The following is a 21,771-nucleotide window of genomic DNA, read 5'->3' as shown; positions in this document are numbered from 1 at the left end:
AAAATGAGAGATTATATCTCTTTGAATAAGTAAAGGTTGTTCAAAACCAATCAACTGCCTCATAAGTTACCTTAGAAGATAAGCATAAAACATAACATACATTGTGACAGAAATGTAATTTTTATGTAGGTAACATTAATGTCAAGCACTGTTTAATAAATATTTATTGAATAAATCGGGGTCAGTAAACTACAGCCTGCAGGCCAAATAAAGCCCATCATTTGTTTTGTAAATATTTATCTGAACACAGACATGCTCATTCATTTATGGACTGTAGCTCTAGCGCTATGAGGCAGAGTAGCTGCAATACAGATTGTATGGCCCTGAAGTATTAATCTAGCCCTGTACAAGACAGTTTACTGACCCCTAGAATAGTTAAATAAAGCAGTGAAAGATATGTCAAATTTGTCAACTGATAAGATACAACTAAGAGAAAAATTATGTCGTCAAAGTTTTGGTCTTATGTGGGTCTTCCCTGGTGGTCCAGTGCTTAAGAATCCACTTTCCAATGCAGGGACACGGGTTCAATCCCTGGTCTGGGAACTAAGATTCCACATGCCGCGGGGCAACTAAACCCATGCTCTGCAACTACTGAGCCCACACGCCACAACTAGAGAGCCCACACACTGCAACTACTGAGCCTGCGCGCCACAACCAGAGAGCCAGAGCCCACGGGACCACAACTAGAGAGAGGCCTGTGCGCTACAATGAAGAGCCCTTGCACCACAATGAAAGATCCCACATGCCGCAACAAAGATCCCTCATGCCACAACTAAGACCCGACGCAGCCAAATATATAAATAAATATTTTTTAAAAGTTTTGGTCTTATGAAAGACATGAAACAAGTAATTCATAAATTACAGAATTAACAGCAAAGTTCATTTAAGTCTTTTCATTTGGATTACTTGTATATCTTTTTTGATACTTCTTCCCTTAGGAGAAAAAAGTGGAGACTAATTTTTTTTTTAATATTTATTTATTTATTTGGTTGCACCAGGTCATAGTTGCGGTAGGTAGGTGGGCTCCTTGGTTGTGGCATGCGAACTCTTAGTTGCAGCATGCATGTGGGATCTAGTTCCCTGACCAGGGATCTAACCTGGGCCCCCTGAATTGGGAGCGTGGAGTCATCCACTGCACCACCAGGGAAGGCCCAAGTGGAGACTAATTTTGAAGATCAATTTTCAAGACTCAAAATACCATTTTATAAACCAAAATTAGAAAATTTTTTTACAGAAAACTTGATATAACTGATTCCTTTTTGATTTATAAGGATTTTTATACAATTTTATGACAGACCAATAAACCCTAGCAATAAAGAGCCTATCTTAAGCTTTAGATCTGTTTTAGTTTGACAATACACTTTACCGGATGTATCCTGGTTCCTTCTTTCCTTCTACTACTTCTTTGTCAACCTCCACACATACAATATCAGAATTAGGGACTTCGAACATTGGTTCTAGTAACAGCTTTTCCTAAAGAGAAAAAAGTAATGAATTACATGGAAAACTGAGGTTACATATAAAATGCTTGTATTCTATAGGTTATCAATCAAATTCATCAACTCAACAAATATTATGGAGTCCCTGTTATGCACCAGTAACTGAATGTTGAAAAGTCAATGTAAAAGCTTTCATATTCTTCATATTAAAACAGCTTCTAACTAAATTCAGAGAGAAGTCATTCTATAAGGGAAGGCTTTTTGTCTGTAGTTCTGCCTACTTAGGTCACCATGCACATACAAAAAGACTGTACCTTCATTTTGTATGTGATTCAGATGTTACTCAGAAGCATTCCTGACATACTCTATGACCAAAGGAGGTCAACTAGTAATCCTTAATTTGAAAACAATTTAATCCTAAATCATCTCTACCAAGCTATGACTTCAAACAGGCATTTGTCTCAAGTGCTGCAGTAGATCTAAAGTTATTTACTAAAGAAAACTAGTTTTGCCTATGAGTAGGGGCTGGATTATATTCCATCTTAAGGAAAATACTGGTTGAGTACATCAAATTTTCTAAAAATGTCAACTATATCACCTGTTCTTCTAGTTTACATGCTTATAATTCTGTCACAACACCTGAAGTCCAGGCCTTCATTAAAGAGTAAAATCTCAAATTGTGATGGATGTGTAGTTCTAATCAAAAAGTCCTACTGAGATGAGAGAAGTAATATTTAGCAGTGAAATCCTAAGAGAACAGAATATGTGCTTGCTTTGGGAGCATGTAGGGAAACAGTAACCCACTGTACAGCCAGACCTGGGGGAGTAGGGGAGAGAACTCTAAGGAAGAGGGTGGGTGGTGACTCAAAGTAGGCTGGGTCTCTAGGATTTGTAACAAAATAAAAATAGTGAGTTCATAACATACTGAAGAATTTAGGGGTAAAATGCCACAGTATCTACAACTTAATTTCAAACAAAAAACAACAATGAGGATTTCAATGGTTCTGAGAAGGCACTCTGGAGCTTAAGTCAAAAGGCCTATGTAGAGTTTTCTGAAATTCTCCTTCCCATGATCCTGATTTCCTCTATTTCATTAATCATATTAACTGTATGTCCTTTGTTGCAAACACCTTGAAGTTCCTTTTTAGAAAAAAGAAAAATATAATATACTGTGACCAAAAAAAAAAAAAAAAAAATCACAAAAAATATTAGACCAATTTTCTGGATGTATTTCCAGAGGATAACATCAAGGTTTAATATTCTCAAAATTCAGACCAAGAAATAATCTAGTTTCTGTAAATTTATGCCAACTTACCATTATGGACCGGAGGCCTCGTGCACCTGTTTTTCGTTCTAGTGCCAATCTGGCTATAGCTTTCAAAGCATCTTCAGTAACATTCAGTTCACACTACAAATATATTCAAAAGAAATAACTCAGATAATACTTGATGATATTTTCCTAATATAACCATGCAGTATTTGATCTACTAACTATTACTACCTACCACCATTACTGGTCTTTTTAGAACAAAAAGAGACTAATACCCTGACTTCACAGGTAAAGAAATAAGTTCCAGAGAGTTAAGTACACTGATTCACTAATACTCAGAAACACAGGGTCAGAATCTTTGTGTCTTGACTGACCCTATCCCCTTTCAGACTAAAGCATTTTTAGACTATAACTTAGTTTCTGGAAAATATTCATTTTAAAGAGTGTTACTAACCCTCTCATCCTATAGAACAAAGGTAAAACTTTAGACAAGTCTCTCTAAATTACCACAAATTCCAAAACTTACTGAGAAGTTAATATACCCTCCCAAAATCAAAATACTTTGGAACATCAGATTTTATAAAATCTTGGTATTAAACAACTTTTGTTTATTAATTTCTACATCCAGAAAATGTAAAATTTAAGTGAGGTAATTATCTCTCATGGTGCTTCAGAACCTTGCCTTCAAAAAGCACTTGTTTTGGGCTTCCCTGGTGGCGCAGTGGTTGAGAATCTGCCTGCCAATGCAGGGGACACGGGTTCGAGCCCTGGTCTGGGAAGATCCCACATGCCGCGGAGCAACTGGGCCCGTGAGCCACAACTACTGAGCCTGCGCGTCTGGAGCCTGTGCTCCGCAACAAGAGAGGCCGCGATAGTGAGAGGCCCGCGCACCGCGATGAAGAGTGGCCCCCGCTTGCCGCAACTAGAGAAAGCCCTCGCACAGAAACGAAGACCCAACACAGCCATAAATAAATAAATAAATAAATAAAATTTAAAGACCAGTGATTGAGCAGATAATTTAAAAAAAAAAAAAAAAGCACTTGTTTCTATGAATTAACCTATGGGAAGGTATCAGTATGAATCACAAGTTTGTCCTTAGTCCTTGAAGGTTTTCTACATTAACATGGATTTTCTAGGACTTTATTCAACATTTATTGAACCCCTGTGTGTTTATATATTAGAAACTGAGTGATGAATCAGTTACCACCTTTGCCCTCATGAAACTTAAGTGTATTGGGTGGTGACAAATTAGCAAAAGAGCATTTACAGCATAGTGTTTGCACATGGTGCTAAGAGAGCACCAAAGTGGGGGCATCTAAATAAGGCTAGAGGACCACTGAAGGATTTTTAAGGAGGGAAGTGAAATAATTAGCTTTGTGTTTATTCATTAAGTATTTATTAAGAACTTAATATCTATTTGTTGGACACTGTGTTCAATAATTTTAAAAAGATCCATCCTGGAAGTAAAGTGGGAGATGCTAATATTTTGGTGGTGGTGGTCAGAGACAGACTTTAGATAGGGAGACCAATTAGGAAGTAAATGCATGGGTCAAGGTGAAGAATGATAAAGGAGACTGACTTGAGGTAGGGACAGTGGCGATGGAGAGAAGGAGACTGATATTTTGAGACACTAGGTTCAGAAAACCCAAACATTTGCTGTCTGATTAGATATATGGCTCCAGGTGTCTGGCTGCAGAGAAGTAGATGTGAGAGTTAACTTTAGAAAAAAGTATACCTAGTATGTCACAATGAAAGCATTTAGAATATCAAGGCTGAAAAGACAATCCTGTGTGCCTGGCTTGCGGGGTTAGGGGTAGGCTGCTAGCACAATTTCTCTCTATATATATCCTTGGGCTTTAAGCTACAATGTCGATTTTAATTAAGAAAAAAATAAACCCAACTCCTAAGTGTCTAATATGACACAACGTGCCTTCCCTGATTCCTAGATCCATATTTAGTGAGGAACAGGCTGGTATTCCAGATAAGTACTGCTTTTTAATTTGTTAGGCTAACATATGTAGAGTTTCAATAGCAAAAAAACCCCCATAAATTAAGTAAGTATAAAAAATAAAAATCTAACCTTATCCATGCTGAATAAGGCCTGGTACTGAGGAATAACAGCATTACGTGGCTCAGTTAGTATTTGTACAAGTGTTTTCTCATCTAGGCTATGCAAAGGAACTACCACAGGCAACCGTCCCACAAACTCAGGAATCATGCCAAATTCAATGAGATCTCTGGCTTCCACATGACGTAATAAACGATCTTTTTCTTCAATGTCTTGGTGAGTATTTGATTCTCCACTTCGATTGGCAAGGTCTGCAGCAGCTGCAGCCCTTCTGCCTTTTCCCAGATTAGATGGTGTTCCAAATCCAAGATACTGCCAAAGAAAAGACAGGTATTATAAATAACAGAATGAAGCTGCATCGTGCTCAGCATTTTACATGCATATCTCATGCCATCTTCACAACAGAAGAAAGTATTATCATTTATATTTTACAATGAAGAAAAAAGGCTTAGAGAGGTTAAGTACCTTGACCAAAGCTCTCACTGCTGCTAGTGGTAAAAGCCAGGATCCAAACTCAGGTCTATCTGCCTTCAGAATTGAGAACCTAACCAACTCTCAAAGAATGAATTCTAGTAAAAGTAGGTAAGTAAGAACTGTGAAGGGAAGTCCCTTAGAACTCATATAATGATGTTGCAGGATTTTTCTGAGACCTCTAGACTAGTGTGGCTTCCAAAATGTGCAAGAACTGTGGAAACAGAGATAGTAATTATTCTGTAACCAAAGTCAGTTTTGTAATACTGTAAACAGGAGTAGTGCCTATGGAACAAGCAGACTTAAAACGAAATTATCCACAAGTGTCTTAAGTCATTGCTAAGCATTCTATTAAAATCGTGATTTGGGGTTGCATACTATGAGTTAGAATATCCTATGAGTTAGAACATCCTATGAGTTAGAATAATTTCGATTTTATAAAGAACATGTAAGGACATCAAACAAAAATGGTAACTTTGCTGCAAAAAGTTGTGTATCTAAGGTGTATGGATCTTGCTTTAGTCAATATAAAAGAACTATACTCCAGGCAACTGTCCGAAGTTTAATTTTGATATGTCATACAACTTTTGTCAAAAGAACAAGAGAAGTACATGATATATGAGAAAACACCTAAGTTAAAAATCCATTCCTGATACTCTAAGCTGTGTATGTGGACAGTTAGTGTTATCAGAAAGCAAAATACCTTTCATTCAATAATTTAAACATATATTAAGCATTTATTATATATACAATATAGGCATATATAGTAATAAATATATATACACATTTATTATATATATGGATACACATTTATTAAGCATTAAGCATTATTATAAAACACTGAGGATACAAACCTGAAGACAGCCCTTATCCTAACCTAAAGGGACTTATTTACAGTGAGAACACATGAAGATATTAAAGCATCATAGGTGCAATGAAGGACAACTGTACAGGAAACTACAGCAGTGGAAAGAAAGAAAAGAGGAAATACTGGGGACGGAGGGTAGGAGGTGACCAAGAAAGTCTTCACAGAGGAATTGCCTAATCATTTAACAGACTGAGTCATAAAGAATGAACACGTATTATCACCCAATACACTTCTGGATTTGTTTGAGCAAGAAATAAATGTTTATTGTGTTAAAAAAAAATGAACACATATTTGCCAACTGGACTGAGGTGGGGAGGACATGAGCAAAGGCAATAGGAATAAAACTTAAGACTGCAAGCAGTTTCATATGGTTAGGAAAGAGGTAGAGGTAGAGGTATATTATTTATATTGTACTCCTGGCTTTCAATGAGGTTTGATAAAAACAGTAGCCAAATGGATGTGTTTAATCCTCTATAAAATCACTGTTGCAGACTCTCTTATGTCTCTGTCTTCTTTTCCTAAAAATCTATGTGACAGGGACTTCCCTGGTGGTCCAGTGGTAAGACTCCACGCTCCCAATGGAGCGGGCCCGGGTTCAATCCCTGGTCGGGGAACTAGATCCCACATGCATGCCACAACTAAGAGTTCGCGTGCTGCAACTAAAGATCCTGCATGCCGCAACTAAACATGCCACAACGAAGATCCTGCATGCTGCAACTAAGACCCGGCACAGCCAAAATAAATTAAAAAAAAAAAATCTAAGTGAAAAACTCTTTTTTAAATCTTTGTCTCTCATGAAGACATCATACCCTTCCTCTTTCAGGCAATAAAAACTAGCTCACGATTTCCCCCTACTTTTCATTAAGAAGTTCAAAGCTAAACAGAGTGACTTAATTTCCACTAAGCTGAAATGACCTAAACCTTCCTTTTGTATGTTTCTGATCTCTTTACTAACAATACTTTTAATTGTTCTTTTCTAAATGTTTCTAGCTTCAAATTCTTTTTGGAAGTATGAATTATAAATAAATATAAGAACATGGTCCTTGCCTTTGGTTACAGAATTTTGAATATAAAGTTCTCTCTCTCTCTTCCCCACCCTCCCCCATCTGTCTCTCTCAAACACATGCATGTGTGTGCATGTGGGCGCACACACAAATAATTTCTTCTTTCTAATTTGTTAGGCTAATTTATACAGAATTTCAAAAGCAAGAAAAACATAAATTAACTAATATGAAAAATAAAAATCTAACCTTATTGAGGAATAACAACACTACCTGGCTCAGTATCTGTACAAGAGGTTTCTCATCTAGGCTATGCAAAGGACTTAACACAGGCAACCATTTATTAGCAGCGTTATTTTATTATTTTTTTTTACTACTACTAAACTACTACATTAGTAGCTACTACTACTAAACTAAAAACTAAAGTAAACTACTAAACATGCAAGGCCAAGGAGACTTAAAGCAAACAATATAGCGAAGAGGTGATCTATGTATGATATATTCATTTACGTAGAATATATTATATAAAAGGTATCATTTGTGGCTATTATGTAAAACACAAAAGCACGGAAAACAGGCATGTTTTCGGGCTTCTTGCCACTATGCCGACATTACATTTTATCATAACCAATCAATAAATAGGTATTGGGCATGAACTTTGAGGATATGAAAAAGTAAGTTCCAGTTAAAATCAAGGCTTATAAGAATGTTTAAGAAACATCTATAAAACTAGGTGGGATCACAACCCTTCCTCCAACCTCCAAACTGCTTTCCTCCATTTGTGAATGTCAGCAGTGATCTATGTAGACGCTATGGGCAGGAGCAATGGAGACAAGCTCTTTATTGGGCTCCAGTGAATCGGGCAAGAGAAATGAGTAGAATTTTTATTGATACAGCAGCTACCTCAAATAATTAAAAACTCCTTAGATGAAATATAAAACTGAAATCATCAAGTTATACTTTAAAAATGCCCATATATAGGTGATATTTAGAAATCTTCCAAACTACTACTCTGAAATTTTAAAAATAACTAGGCATATATTTCTGGTATACTCTAAGAAAACCTAACTCGTAAAAATCCACAACTGGCAGATGGCAGATATGAGATTAGAAACTGAGGGTCCATCCTCTAACTTCAAATGTGCTCTCTCTCCTAGTAATCACTCAGGAAAACTTACCTTTTCATTTTTTCTCCTGCTGATGATTCTGTCCAAACCATTGAAAGCACCAGATGCAACAAACAGGATGTTTGTTGTATCAACTTGTACCGTTTCTCCACGTAGCTTACGAGAATTCTTTTCTGGAACATTGACTATTGTGCCTTCTAGTAGTTTTAATAAGCCCTAAATAAAGAATAAGTGATTTATGGCATCATCATATAAGTGTATTATTTATTATACTTTAGGTAATGGGATTCAATGGGGAAAATAATATGTGGTTATGGTCAATGAGCATAACTGAAGAAAACTCCCACATTTCTATAACTAACATGAAAATCTAATATACTATCACATTAATTATTCATAAATTTATTTGGAATAGTTATAGGACTCCTGATGCATTCAGGAAACAGTCAACCCAAGAGGTTGTTTTTGATGGTAAAGACATAGTTCTGACATAAAGATAGAATTATGGCTCTCTAAGATGTTATCCAACCATGGTGGGAACATTCAAAAATTGAAAATATTTGAAGATTTGTCTTTCATGCAAATTAAAATTCTATTCTACTCCTAGTGTTAAACTTTGAGAATACCTATATTTTGAGATTCCTTTATAAAAAACATCATCCAGCATATTTTATAAGTGTGACTGTACCTGTCTATGTCTTGGTCAAAAAAACAAAAGCAGTTTTCCTTACCCTGTAGTTTATGTCATAATTAGTTACCAGTAAAAGGTCGTTGCCCAATAGATCATTATGACTTTAAGTATGACTCTATAAGGCATAAAACTCTATTTTATCTTCTAATTAAGTGAAAAGAATAAGATACATGTACATAGTTCATTTATGTCTAGTTAGAACCAGAACTTTCTTCAAGAGTCCTCTAGAAATGTTTAACTGGGCCTTTGTGTAATAAAACCAACAAAAATTAAATTTCATTTATTTCTTTAAAATATTTTTAATTTCCTAACAAAGGTAATTTGGTATTTAAAATCGCCAACAGCTTTCTCTTAGGACCTGAACTAAATGGTATGTGGAGTTTGGAGTAGGAGAAATAAACAAAACAGAATCTAATTGAATGTGAAACCAAACGTACAATATTTGGGAGGTTGATGTATTCCCTTCCTTTTAGTGGGCTTGAACAAAATATTCAACTGCTTACTTGCTGAACGCCTTCTCCACCTACATCCCGTAACTGATGAATGCCTGGCACACTGCCAATCTTATCTACTTCATCCAGAAAGACAATTCCTATAATTTAAGGAGGATTCTATTTATAATATGAAAAAGATATACACAAGATAACTCAGCTTTAAACAACTAGGTAGCTAGAGAGCAAGGTTATTTAATCTTTAACACTTAACATATACAATGGCTTAATACTATAAAAATACACTGCTAGCTTTCCCACTCATCATTTTGTGCAAACGTTTTATAATTTATTCTATAAAATATCACTTGGGTATGATAACCAATTCTCTATGACAATAGTTATCTACCCCACTAATGTTTTCAGGTTCTTTATTCTAAGAAGCTGAGATAGAGGTATAGTGTGAAAGCAGAAGGTGGATACAGGGCTGGTATTAGCAAAATTTTAGCTTATTTTTTTCCCATCTATATTCTTGTCTTAAAGGAATTTGGACAGGAAGCTGTCAAGCTCTTCATGTAAACAAGGACAGATGATAGATAGAGAAAAGAGAAATGCAGCATCTATGACATCTCCTAAGTCAATAGCCTAATTTGTTTCTGTATATATCTTGCACTCTCCTGCACTTGTCCTTATCCCCTCCCTTACCCCACCCCAGCATTACGAGTCTAGAGGAAAGTCAGAACAGGAAAAACAATGATAGTATTAAAGATCTAATGGAATAGTAATTTAGCCTGTTTTCACCCTAGTAGCCATATTATAACATTAAGGCAAAGCAAACTTTGTGGCCCTTAGTATGCTAGAAAATGTTTAACATAGCTACTTTTATATAATTATAGAATTTTACTCCTTGACTCAAAATAAAAATTATATTCTCTTGCTATTAGACTGCTTCCCCAACAGACTATATCTGGGGACAAACTACACTGAAACATACCTTGTTGTGCTTTTTCTACATTATAATTGGCATCTTGGAGCAATTTGGCAATCACAGATTCAATATCTTCACCTACATATCCAGCCTGAGTCAAAGTCGTACAGTCACAGATAGCAAAAGGGACATCAAGGCATTTAGCTAGGGTTTGTGCCAGAAGAGTTTTACCTACAAATAGAAACAGTAACTAAAAATTTACTAAAAATATGTTGTCATACAATTTCTCTACAAAAATGCAATACAAATTAAATGTGAAGAATGTATAATAAGAAAAATTAGTGTTACATCTTTTCTCTACTATTACTCAGATATAATGGTATGCTATTTTCATTATTCCTGTTAAGATATTAGGGACTGGCCTAAAGGGCAATACCAACACCTCAAATTCAGTTCTAAGCCCTGTATAACTACCATAAGATTGGCCTTAGATTTTCTTCTTAAGAGTGAGAATCCCCCAGTCAGAAGACACAGGTTACAGAATCATTTATATTCTATTTTTTTTTTAAATGAGTAGTGATTTTTCAGTAAGTTATTTACCTGACCCAGTTGGTCCAAGCAGCAAAATATTACTCTTTTCAAGTTTTATGTCATCATGGGAAGAATCCAATACTTCACCTCCTCGTTTTTCCTGAGGTATTTGTTGGTTTACTTGTTGCTGCATTGATGCTCCTAAAGCATTACCATGTGGACTAATTCCAGCAATCTGAAGCAACTCTGAAAAAATGCCAAAGGAATTACTAGAGCTTCATTTGATTTTACTTGAAAAAATGCCCAATAAAACCCTACATCTAAAACCAATCACCTATTTAGAAAAAATTTAAATATTCTAACATTTTGCCTTACCTATAAAGGAAGAAAACCTCAAATTATCTAATGACAAATGTACAATACACAATGATTATTCAGGGAACCTCAAGCAAAGGAAATGGATTATTTTTACCTTCCTTATTTATATAAACTTGTATGAAGACTATACTTTTACTGAAAAGAAGGCAGTAGAATAGGAGAACAGTGCTAGGAGTCAGAAAGCTTTAGCTTTGGTCCTTTATTTGCCTCTAAATAGCTATATGATCTTGAGCAAGTCATATGTACACTTTATGTTTCTATGCCTGTGTTTAAGAACAAAACACAAGGGCTTCCCTGGTGGCGCAGTGGTTAAGGATTCGCCTGCCAGTGCAGGGAACACGGGTTCGAGCCCTGGTCTGGGAAGATCCCACATGCCGCGGAGCAACTAAGCCCATGAGCCACAACTACTGAGCTTGTGTTCTAGAGCCCGCGAGCCACAACTACTGAGCCCACATGCCACAACTACTGAAGCCTGCATGCCTAGAGCCCATGCTCTGCAACAAGAGAAGCCATCACAATGAGGAGCCCACGCACCACAATGAAGAGTAGCTCCCGCTTGCCGCAACTAGAGAAAGCCCGCGTGCAGCAACAAAGACCCAACACAGCCAATTAAAAAAACAAAAAAAAAGAACAAAACACAATTGATTTGGAGGCACTTTGAAAGATAAACAAAGGTATATTATTTTTTTCAGTACAAATGAAAATAAGCAGGGCTGTAGAGAAAGGGAAAAACACTGAACTGAGAAATAGGAAACTTGGGTTCTAGTCTCGGTTCTATTGTAGGAGCATGGCAAGTCACTTAGCTTTACTGGGCCTGCTTCCTTAGTGAAAATACTGAGACATATGACCTTTAAACAGTCTCTTCCACATTTAAAAATGATCCTGTGAGTCTACCAGAGAAACCAACTATGGTAAGATTCATTATCCCTGGCCCTATCTGAATTCCTGATTTTACAGGATCTCAACTGGATCACTGCAGTTCCTTTATTAGAGACATAATCTTAACTATATGAGAATCATATTGTTGGCGAACTAACAGTTTATCAGCTGGAACCCTTAAAAAAAATCTTATTCTCACTCTCTCTTGGCTGAAGGAAAGAATCCCAATACTCTTTTCAATTAGCCAGATTTGTAAATATCCATATTGCTCCTGGCTCTCAGCAGTTAAGGTATCTGTGCTCATATCATACTTGTTTATATTTTCTGGATTTATTTTTAGGTTGTTTCTAAGAATATCAGTATCTTCCAATGCTTTATTATTTTAATCAAACCAACAGACAGATGTTCAGCAGACATATTATTATAGTCCTATTCTATCTGGCTGTCACTTTGAAACTATCTTTGGGTCACACCCTTTGGTAAAGGGTTATTCTAGTCATCAAAAATAATAGGCATTCAATAAACATTTGAATTTAATTATACTGTGCTCCATTTGACGGTTAATGATCAGCGAATAAATCACAATGCTATGTCTCAGTACAATTCACATCAGGCAAAAAAAATGCAGTCTTCTATATTAGTTCAGTTAGATAGTTGTCCCTACTAAACAAAAAAAAAAGAAAAGTTTTTTTTTTTATTTCAGCAAAATCTAGTTAGGAATTGTGACAATATAAGAAGGTGCTTGGCCGAAAAGTAGGTCTGCCCAATGGGGAAAAGATGATTTAGGTAATTTGGACAAAATCGCAAGAAGCATATTGACTACAGTGAAATCATATGACACATGTATTTAACTTACTCTATGATTTAAGTTTTTTTAAAAAAGGAATAATTTAAATAGTACAGAACAAATTATGTTTGTCTTTCCATTTATGAAAATATGCCCCAGGGTAAACTTGAGATAACTCTCCTGTTCTTTCAGTTAAGTCTCTGTTCTTGCACATCTCTCACTACATAGGCAGCTCTCTATAATAAGGACTATGAGCAAGCAGGCTAGAATAGTTAGTTGTGTGCTGCTCATCAGCTATATGGCCCTAGGCAAACTACTTAAAATTTCTGTGCTTCAATTTTCTTATATGTAAAATGGTAGTGAAAGTAATAGTTTCTGTCTCATAGGTTTGGGGAAGATTAATGAGTATATACATGTAAAACACTTAAAACAGTGCCTGGCAGATAGTTTTATATGTGCTTTGGAAGAATTTACTATTAGTATTACCGTTTTCTTGTGTTTAAGTATTTGTATAACATAGCCCTTATATGCAAGCCAACTATTTCATTTCGTGCTTAACTTCAGAAAAACTTTATGTTCCAATGATGGAGGAAAAAAGCATCAATCTTAACATGTTAAAAAGACATATGTTGGTCTCTAATATGTGATTTCCAAAGGAACATCCAAGAATATTTTAATTATATATGACTTTGGCCTAATGCCCTAACTTTAAAAACTAATGCCCCACATAGGAGAAGACTAAACTATACATGAAAGTAAATTCTATATAAGCTCTCAAAATATTAATTTCCAAGTCAATCAATATATGTAATTACAAATTATTTTGCCTAAGTTCTTAAATACTGTTACTTGTTAACATTTATATTATATTAAATCACTACATACATTTTTAAAAAATCACTACACATATATTTTTTCAAAATACTCACTACAGACTTTTCTTTAATAATTCATAGTAGCTTCATCAGCCACCTGCCCAAATTTACGAATATATATTGATAGCATATTTTATTACATTTAATAAATCTCATGCCAGAGTTGGTAAACTAGTTATATTCTCATAGCTCATCCTGAATATATAGTACACTTCAAATAGCAGATGTATAATACTGTTTGGTTCAAAGGCAAATGTAAAAGTATCAAACTTTTAAGTGAAAAATGTTCATACTGGCTTATCTATTGTTTTTTGTCTTTTGTGACAACATGAATCTTTTTATAATAACTTTGGAACCTTCTCCCTCTGTATGGCAGCTATATCCACCTCCAAAGAATGGGTTCAAGACATCAGAATGGCCACTATCTTTGGTGTATCAGGTCCTTCCACACCCTCCATCAGACCATCTGATGATTATAGGGGCAGTCTAGGGCTCGCAACAATGAGTTGGTGCTTATGTATAATTAGCAAGTCTACACTAAGTTTCATAAACACCAAAAAATAAACAGTGTGGTTTCTGGCAAAGAGTAGCTGGAAGATAATCTGCCTCCCCTAAAATTTGTCACTTACAGGCAGACCAACTCTAATTGTATGGTTTTTTTAAAAAAAGGATATAATATTCAAGCTACAGATTTTTAAAAATACAACTTCTGTTAATATGCAGATCTAGAGGAACTGCATATAGTACTTTTTATTTCTCTACATTATGCTTTAAGAAATATCACAACAGAAAAGATAAGATCAAATATCTAAAATAACCCAACATCTACAAACTACACAAATTAGCTATGAAACTGTTCCAAAGTTATATATACCATGTATAACAAACAGGCTTAGATAATATACAATATCTTTCTTAGTAATACACAAGCAAATACATGTCTACCATTACTACTGCTGACAAACTTCACTGAGGTAAATCTCAAAAGGAAGAATGATTACAGAGGAGGACCTGAAGAGAGGTCACTTACTTGTAAATCTGTACTCATCCTCCCGTCTTCTTATTTCTAACTCTAAGAAAGAGGATGAAAATGGCAATGTGAAAATATTATATATTTGCTTAATTTAGGGGAACAAACAAGGAGTATTCCACTTCTTGCCCTCTTCCAAATATATTTAAAGAATATGTTCATTAACGTCCTTTCAGCTTTTCACATTATGAAAGAATTTATATGCTACCTCCTTTCTATATTAAAAAAACCCCAAAGATGCTTAATGATGGCAGTCCAGTTGCTAATATTCACATTTGTCAAATACAAAGCTGCTATCTATTTTAAGAAAAGAGTAGTAATAATTTAGGTCTTTAATAAGAGTTTAAATCCCTCATACTATAAATACCATGTAACCATTTGCTTTTCCAGCACCTAGAAGAGCTTAACTATTAATTTGTTGACTGAAGGAATCAGAAAAAATCATTTTGCTCCATGACTAAACAACGCGATATGGACCTTATAAAAATGAAGGTTCCAAGTCTTTCAATAGTTACTATGATTTATACTTTCTAAAAAAGTAACTGATCCTACTACATGACTATTTTGCAGTAAGCTCAACCAGTGAACAAGTGTCTTCATTAAGCCAATCAGTTATATATTTAGTAGCTACTAAAAATAATTTAATACTTAAAGTATTTAGCAGAACTCCCTAAAATTGTAAAATGATGACTAAAAGAATGTAAAATGATACACTGTAGGACAAGTCAGAAATTACAGCTCCCTGGCCAAAAAAAAAACCACACACACAAAAAAAACCCTTAAAATATTTACACTGTACTCTATTCATAGTTTTTTAAATAAAATCATTCTATTAATATCACACACAATATTGTCCACAGTAAGTTGACATTACACAGTATATTGGTACATTAGAATCTATCATTAATAGGAATTATACTTTGAATCACTTAAAAATTTGTCCTGAACCTTGCACTATGTAGCTGGGGACTAAAAGGAAAGAGTGCTGAAAATGTTCTGTAAGCTTTATCATCTCCATATATCTCTGACTTAGGCAAATGAAATTCTGTATCCTGAACCCAAAAGAGAAGAACTCAAGAGTCACACAGAGAGCACTGCAATGATCCAGTCATGGGGAACTAGTTGTGGTCAAGTCTACAATTCAAAAATGATGTCTCAATCTGTATACCAGAACCCATGTACATATAACTGAAAACAAAAGTTTTAAGAAATAATACTTAAGTTGTTAACGTACTCTGGTATTTTCTACTCACACTTATTAACTCTTTTGTAAATACTGTTGGCAATGTACTGAAATGATTTCATGAACCACTAATGGGAAGTGATCTGTATTTTGAAAAAGGCTGTAGTGTACTAAAAGTATTTTAAGACAAAAGCAAAGAGTTCCAAATAAGGATTACCTCTAAAGCACAGTAATCTCTATTTTGGTCAATTATCAAAACACTAACCTCTAGGAGTTAATGATGTCTGCTTCTCAACTTCTGCTTGCTGTCTCACATTAGCTGGGATATTGTTATATATTCTCTTATAATGATTGTATACAGCAACTGAAAGCACCTTCTTGGCAAATGACTGGCCAACAACGTACTTGTCGAGGTAGTTATAAATCTGAAAAATGATTAGAGATGAACAATTTACTATGAGCTATCACAAAATATGCACATTAAAGTTACATACTGAGCACACTTTTTTTTTTTTGGCTGCACCGTGCAGCATGCGGAACTTCCCCTACCAGAGATTGAACCTGCGCCCCCTGCAGTGGAAGCATGGAGTCTTAACCACTGGACCACCGGGAAAGTCCTATACTGAGTACATTTACTTACAGTTTTAAATTTGAACAAAGATTCTCATCCAAAACAAAATGCCACAACTTCCCTGGTGGCGCAATGGTTAAGAATCTGCCTACCAATGCAGGGGACATGGGTTCAATGCCTGGTCCGGGAAGATCCCACATGCCACGGAGCAACTAAGCCCGTGCACCACAACTACTGAAGCCCGCGCGCCCTAGAGCCTGCGTTCCGCAACTACTGAGCCCGCGCGCTGCAATTACTGAAGCCTGCGCGCCTAGAGCTCATGCTCCGCAACAAGAGAAGCCACCACAAATGAGAAGCCCCTGCACCGCAGTGAAGAGTAGCCCCTGCTCGCCACAACTAGAGAAAGCCCACGCACAGCAACGAAGACCCAACACGGCCATAAATAAATAAATAAATGAACGAATGAATGAATGTTTGCTCCCTTTAGGTTTAAAAACAAAACAAAACAAAACAAAACAAAACAAAACAAAACAAAATGCAAAGGGCATGACACATTATGTAGCAATGATTCAGAGGCCCCAAACTTTAAAGGAACAAAACACAATTCTTTTGTTCTCTAGCTTAACAAAGTATCCCTGTACTCCTCTAGTGCTATGCCGGTTTCTAGTCTATAAACAATGTCACTGATCCTAATTTTTGAAAGTTAATATTAAAGTCAATTAGAATACCTACACTTGCCACCATGGGTCTAAAGCTATCATCATTAATGTAAATCATTTTAAAAAATCCTTTTTACACCTCTCTCAATAATATGAATAATATTCTTCACAAAGACAACATATTATAAAACTAACCTTTTCAAAATAAGCATTATATAATCAAAGACCATTATACCACCAGTATCAATGTGTTTTAATGCTCATAAACATTTAGCTTCTTCTTAGATATTAACTTTAAAGCTATGCTTTTATCTAAATGGCAATCTAAAAGCCTTATTCTTGGTAGAAACTAAAGCTCTAGATGAAACTTGGATACTGCCAACAGCTTAGCACCTGGGATAAATTATTTCAGCTTTTAGAAACAGAAATTAACTGTTAATATTCACTAACTCCTGAAAATAGTTATTTTCTAGAACTTTATTCTCTAGAATTTTGACTCGATGTCTGAAGTCTACACAAATTAGTGCGGAACATAAAGCTTAACAGCTATATTTTCCATTACTTCATTTATTTTTACATGACAAATTCTATAGTCGTTGACCATATGTATTTGATTACGGTTTTTAAAAATCATCATTCCTCACAAATTATACCCTGATTTATTAAACCTGCCATAGCACATCTGCGGAGACAAATGCACTGGTACCTAAACAGCAGAAGAAAGCTAAACCGAAGCAGAGGGTGACAAATAATGTAAGTGTGCAAACATCTGAGATATGGCCAGAACAGAGGGCACACAGCCCAGAGCAGGGCTCCTCCTTCTCAGAAAGTGTACGCCAAGTACCCAATGAAGCTGGTGGTACACTCTGCTGTGTTTCACATGGCTAAATCACAATCCATCTGAGACTCCTAGGAAGAGCCCACACCACAAAAGTCACAGTGCTATACAGGAGAGCCCTGGCACATTGGTCAGGAAAAAATTACTTGCTTCCATTGTTAGCCTGAGGCTGTTTTACCATAAAGTAGATTAACTTAAGGGGGAAAAATTGCAGGCTGGTGTTATTCAGGGGCCCAAACAAAAATAAATCCCCAGCTGCTCTATTTTAAAGATATCATTTTAGATTAACTCAGCATTAACACTACTTTAATAATCATCAACTATATTTCATTGCTATGAATACAGTGATCATGACATGGGAAAACAGCAATGGATTCCATACCTAAATTTCAAGTATCAAATATCAGTAACAATTTAGCCAGATATAGTCCATATTAAGAACTTATAACACTTGTTTAGATACTAGTATTAAGATTCAATATAAACTGGAGGGAGGGGAGCAATGAAATGTTTTCAAGATAAAGTGCTTATAAGACTGAACTAAGACCTATACCTTTTTGGGGGGAGGAGGCGGTTTCTGTTGGAATGCCAATTTTACAGCTTCTGCTGCTGATTCAGGTTCTTTAATTATGCTTTTCTTTGAGTCTGCTTCTGACAGCACAACAAAAAAATGATGACATTTTTCACACTTCACAAAGCGGGTGGATGCTGTAAAAGGACAGAGAAAAATAATTCAAATAGTGTTTAACCTTAAAGACTCATTGAAATTGAAACCTATGTACTTGACAAAAATGCTTGTAGTTCACTCCACTAGCCACAACAAACAGCCTAGTTTATACCTAAAATAGATGATAAAGATGAGTTCAGTAAACTACACTTTGTTCATTTTAACTAGGTTCTTTCATTTTGTGATAGACTGCATCTAGAGAAAAGATCAGTTGAAATTCTTTTGACTTCTCCATTCGCCGAAGTTTTTTTTTTTGGCCGCACCACACTGCTTGCAGGATCTTAGTTCCCCAACCAAGGATTGAACCTGGGCCCTCGGCAGTCAAAGCGGGGAGTCAGGGACTTCCCTGGTGGCACAGTGGTTAAGAATCCACCTGCCAATGTAGGGGACACGGGTTCGATCCCTGGTCCGGGAAGATTACACATGCTGCGGAGCAATTAAGCCTGTGTGCCACAACTACTGAGCCTGCACTCTAGAGCCTGCAAGCCACAACTACTGAGCCCACACACCACAACTACTGAAGGCCGCGCACCTACAGCCCGTGCTCCGCAACAAGAGAAGCCACCGCGATGAGAAGCCTGCACACCGCAATGAAGAGTAGCCCCCGCTCACATGGTAGAGAATCCCATACAGACTATTAACAGATACAGAGCAAAAGGTACATAGGAATTAGTTACACGTTGGTAGGTCTAGGTAATACATTTTTGTGTTACCTTTGTGTAACCTAACTAGACAGGTAAAAAGAATTTTTAAAACCATGGGAATCTCTGTTCTTTGGGAATATTATAACTACCTATCCATACATTACAAGAAAAACTGTGCTGGCAAGCACACCTCAATCTTCACAAAATAATCTAAATTTTAAAAAAATAGACAATTCCGCATTTTAAAAATAAATTTAATTATTAATTCAGCCAATTTAATTCTTATGTGTCTGTTCTTAAACACAAGGCCAAACAAAAATACATTCTGGATAAATTCTAGCCACAAATTTTAAACTAGATTAGGGGTCATTTGTGTATTCCATTTATCAATCATCTAGTAAGTGCTTCCCTAAAGAAAAAGATCAAGCTATTCCAAGTACCTTTGATTAACACAAGCCCAAACACATTATCACCATCTCCCATCAGTGGGAAAGACAGTGGCTTTATTTTAGGATAAGGTACCAGTAAACAGGGGAAGGATTAAAGGGCAGAGAAGCCTCTAATCTAGTTCAGACTGTGTGACAGAAAAATCTGGCCTCAGAACACAAGAACAAAATATTTCTCTGAAGAAATTAGGTGAAAGGGAAAGAGAAACACTGACAAATAACATTCCTCTCTGCTTACTGTTTGAAGGGTTGCTTAAATTCTACCTGAATACTTGCAATACAGTTTTACACTGAAACATGTTCAACATATACCCAAGTTCAAGGATTTAATTTTATTTATCAAAATGCTGTTTCAGAAAAACAAACAAATAAACAAGCATTGCAATGCATATTTTTTACTCCTAAAAACAAGGGGCAAAATCTGATTTTGTTAAATTATCAGGGGATAAATAAACCTCCTTCCTTTAAATGATTACTACAGGTATCCTATATTCCTTTATAAACAGAATACTGATTCCAGTAAACATGCTTGTATAATATACCCACGACAGAAGAAAGACTACCTTAGTAAAACCTTTTTCAGGATATTTGTTTAAATGAAAGTTCTTCATGATTTTGAAAAAGTTTCAGGGTCAAACATAAAATCTCCAAACCACTGCAGGAAAGTTTATTCTTAACCTATGAGAAACGTAATTACAGTAAGCCTTCAAAAAGTATTATATACATAAAAATAAAAACTAAAGGCTCTACCCAAAAGCAAAACATGCACTATGACTCTGTTTAAATGAAGTACAAGAACAGGCAAAACCAATCTCTAGTGATGGAGGTCAAGGTAGTAGTTGCCTTGGGGGAAGAGAGGTTAGTGACTAGGAAAGAACAAGAGGGAGCCTTCTGGGGTGTGGGAATATTTGATATGTAAATCCATCAAACTGTACATTTAGAATCCATGCACTTTCTTTCCTTTTCTGTAAAGAAATATCTCAATTTTCCCTTAAGTTAAAATAAAAAAGAAATAAAGACCAAAAAACAAAAACAACAAAAAAAACAACTAAAAGCTCTACCTTAAATAAAAGTAGGGATGCTATTCATGTTTGACAAGTTATTTTTTAAATGGGCAAGAAAAAATTAAATAATATATATCATTATAATCAAGAATCTTAGATATTATTTCAATTTCTGATGATTTTCTACACATTCATACTGGTATCTATAAAAATGCCATTTTATTTCTACAGTCAGTCAAGCAAGAGTAATACCACTATAAGAAAACATAAAAATCACTACAAATATACCTGTGAGATGAAATATGCACAGCAAGATCAATGAGCTAAGAACAGTTTCTACATTAAAAAAATGACAATGAAAGTTATATGAAATTCAAATTTCAGTGTCCACATACAAAATTTTATTGGAACATAGCCATCCCCACTCTTTTACATTGTCTATGGTTGCTTCTGCACTATAACAGCAAAGGAGAAAAGTCACAACAGAGACCATATGGCCCATAAAGTCTAAAATATTTAATATTTGGTCTTTATAGTAAAAGTTTGCTGACTCCTGCTATACAGCATTTAAAAGGAAAGGACTACCCATAGAATGAGAAAAAATATTTGCACATCACGTATCTAGATAAGGGTCTAGTATTCAAAATACATAAAGACCTCTTATAGCTCAACAATAAAAAGATAACCCAACTTAAAAATGGACAAAAAATTTAGTCTTTTCTCCAAAGAAGATATACAAATGGTCAATAAGCACATGAAAAGATGCTTAACATCTTTAGTCATTAGGGAAATGTAGATCACAACCATGATGAGATACCACTTCCCATCCCTATGATAGCTATAATAAAAAAAGACATAAATGTTGAAGAGGATGTAGAGAAATTAGAACCCTTACACATTGTTAGTGGGGTTGTAAAATGGTTGT

The 21,771-nt window shown here is 35.5% G+C and overlaps 1 protein-coding gene across 3 annotated transcripts in view; it reads right to left on the bottom strand.

Annotated features, from left to right (window-relative positions):
- Positions 1 to 21,771, bottom strand: part of CLPX (caseinolytic mitochondrial matrix peptidase chaperone subunit X) — a 36,913-nt gene that overhangs the window by 2,176 nt on the left and 12,966 nt on the right. The window contains exons 4-13 of one of the 3 annotated variants that reach the window (XM_007166013.2): positions 18,579 to 18,733; positions 16,223 to 16,382; positions 14,775 to 14,816; positions 10,895 to 11,071; positions 10,361 to 10,525; positions 9,439 to 9,527; positions 8,296 to 8,460; positions 4,790 to 5,089; positions 2,755 to 2,847; positions 1,367 to 1,473 (exon numbers count right to left, since the gene is read on the bottom strand). In XM_007166013.2, the coding sequence (XP_007166075.1) occupies positions 1,367 to 1,473; positions 2,755 to 2,847; positions 4,790 to 5,089; positions 8,296 to 8,460; positions 9,439 to 9,527; positions 10,361 to 10,525; positions 10,895 to 11,071; positions 14,775 to 14,816; positions 16,223 to 16,382; positions 18,579 to 18,733 (1,453 nt within the window). The remainder of the gene's footprint in view (positions 1 to 1,366; positions 1,474 to 2,754; positions 2,848 to 4,789; positions 5,090 to 8,295; positions 8,461 to 9,438; positions 9,528 to 10,360; positions 10,526 to 10,894; positions 11,072 to 14,774; positions 14,817 to 16,222; positions 16,383 to 18,578; positions 18,734 to 21,771) is intronic. The other 2 variants (XM_028167352.2, XM_007166014.2) reach the window with 2 other exon arrangements.

Source organism: Balaenoptera acutorostrata, chromosome 3 (assembly GCF_949987535.1).
Source record: "Balaenoptera acutorostrata chromosome 3, mBalAcu1.1, whole genome shotgun sequence".
In the NCBI taxonomy this organism is placed as follows: Eukaryota; Metazoa; Chordata; class Mammalia; order Artiodactyla; family Balaenopteridae; genus Balaenoptera; species Balaenoptera acutorostrata.
The sequence above is the reverse complement of the archived record's forward strand: the minus strand, read 5'-3'. Positions and strand labels throughout refer to the sequence as shown.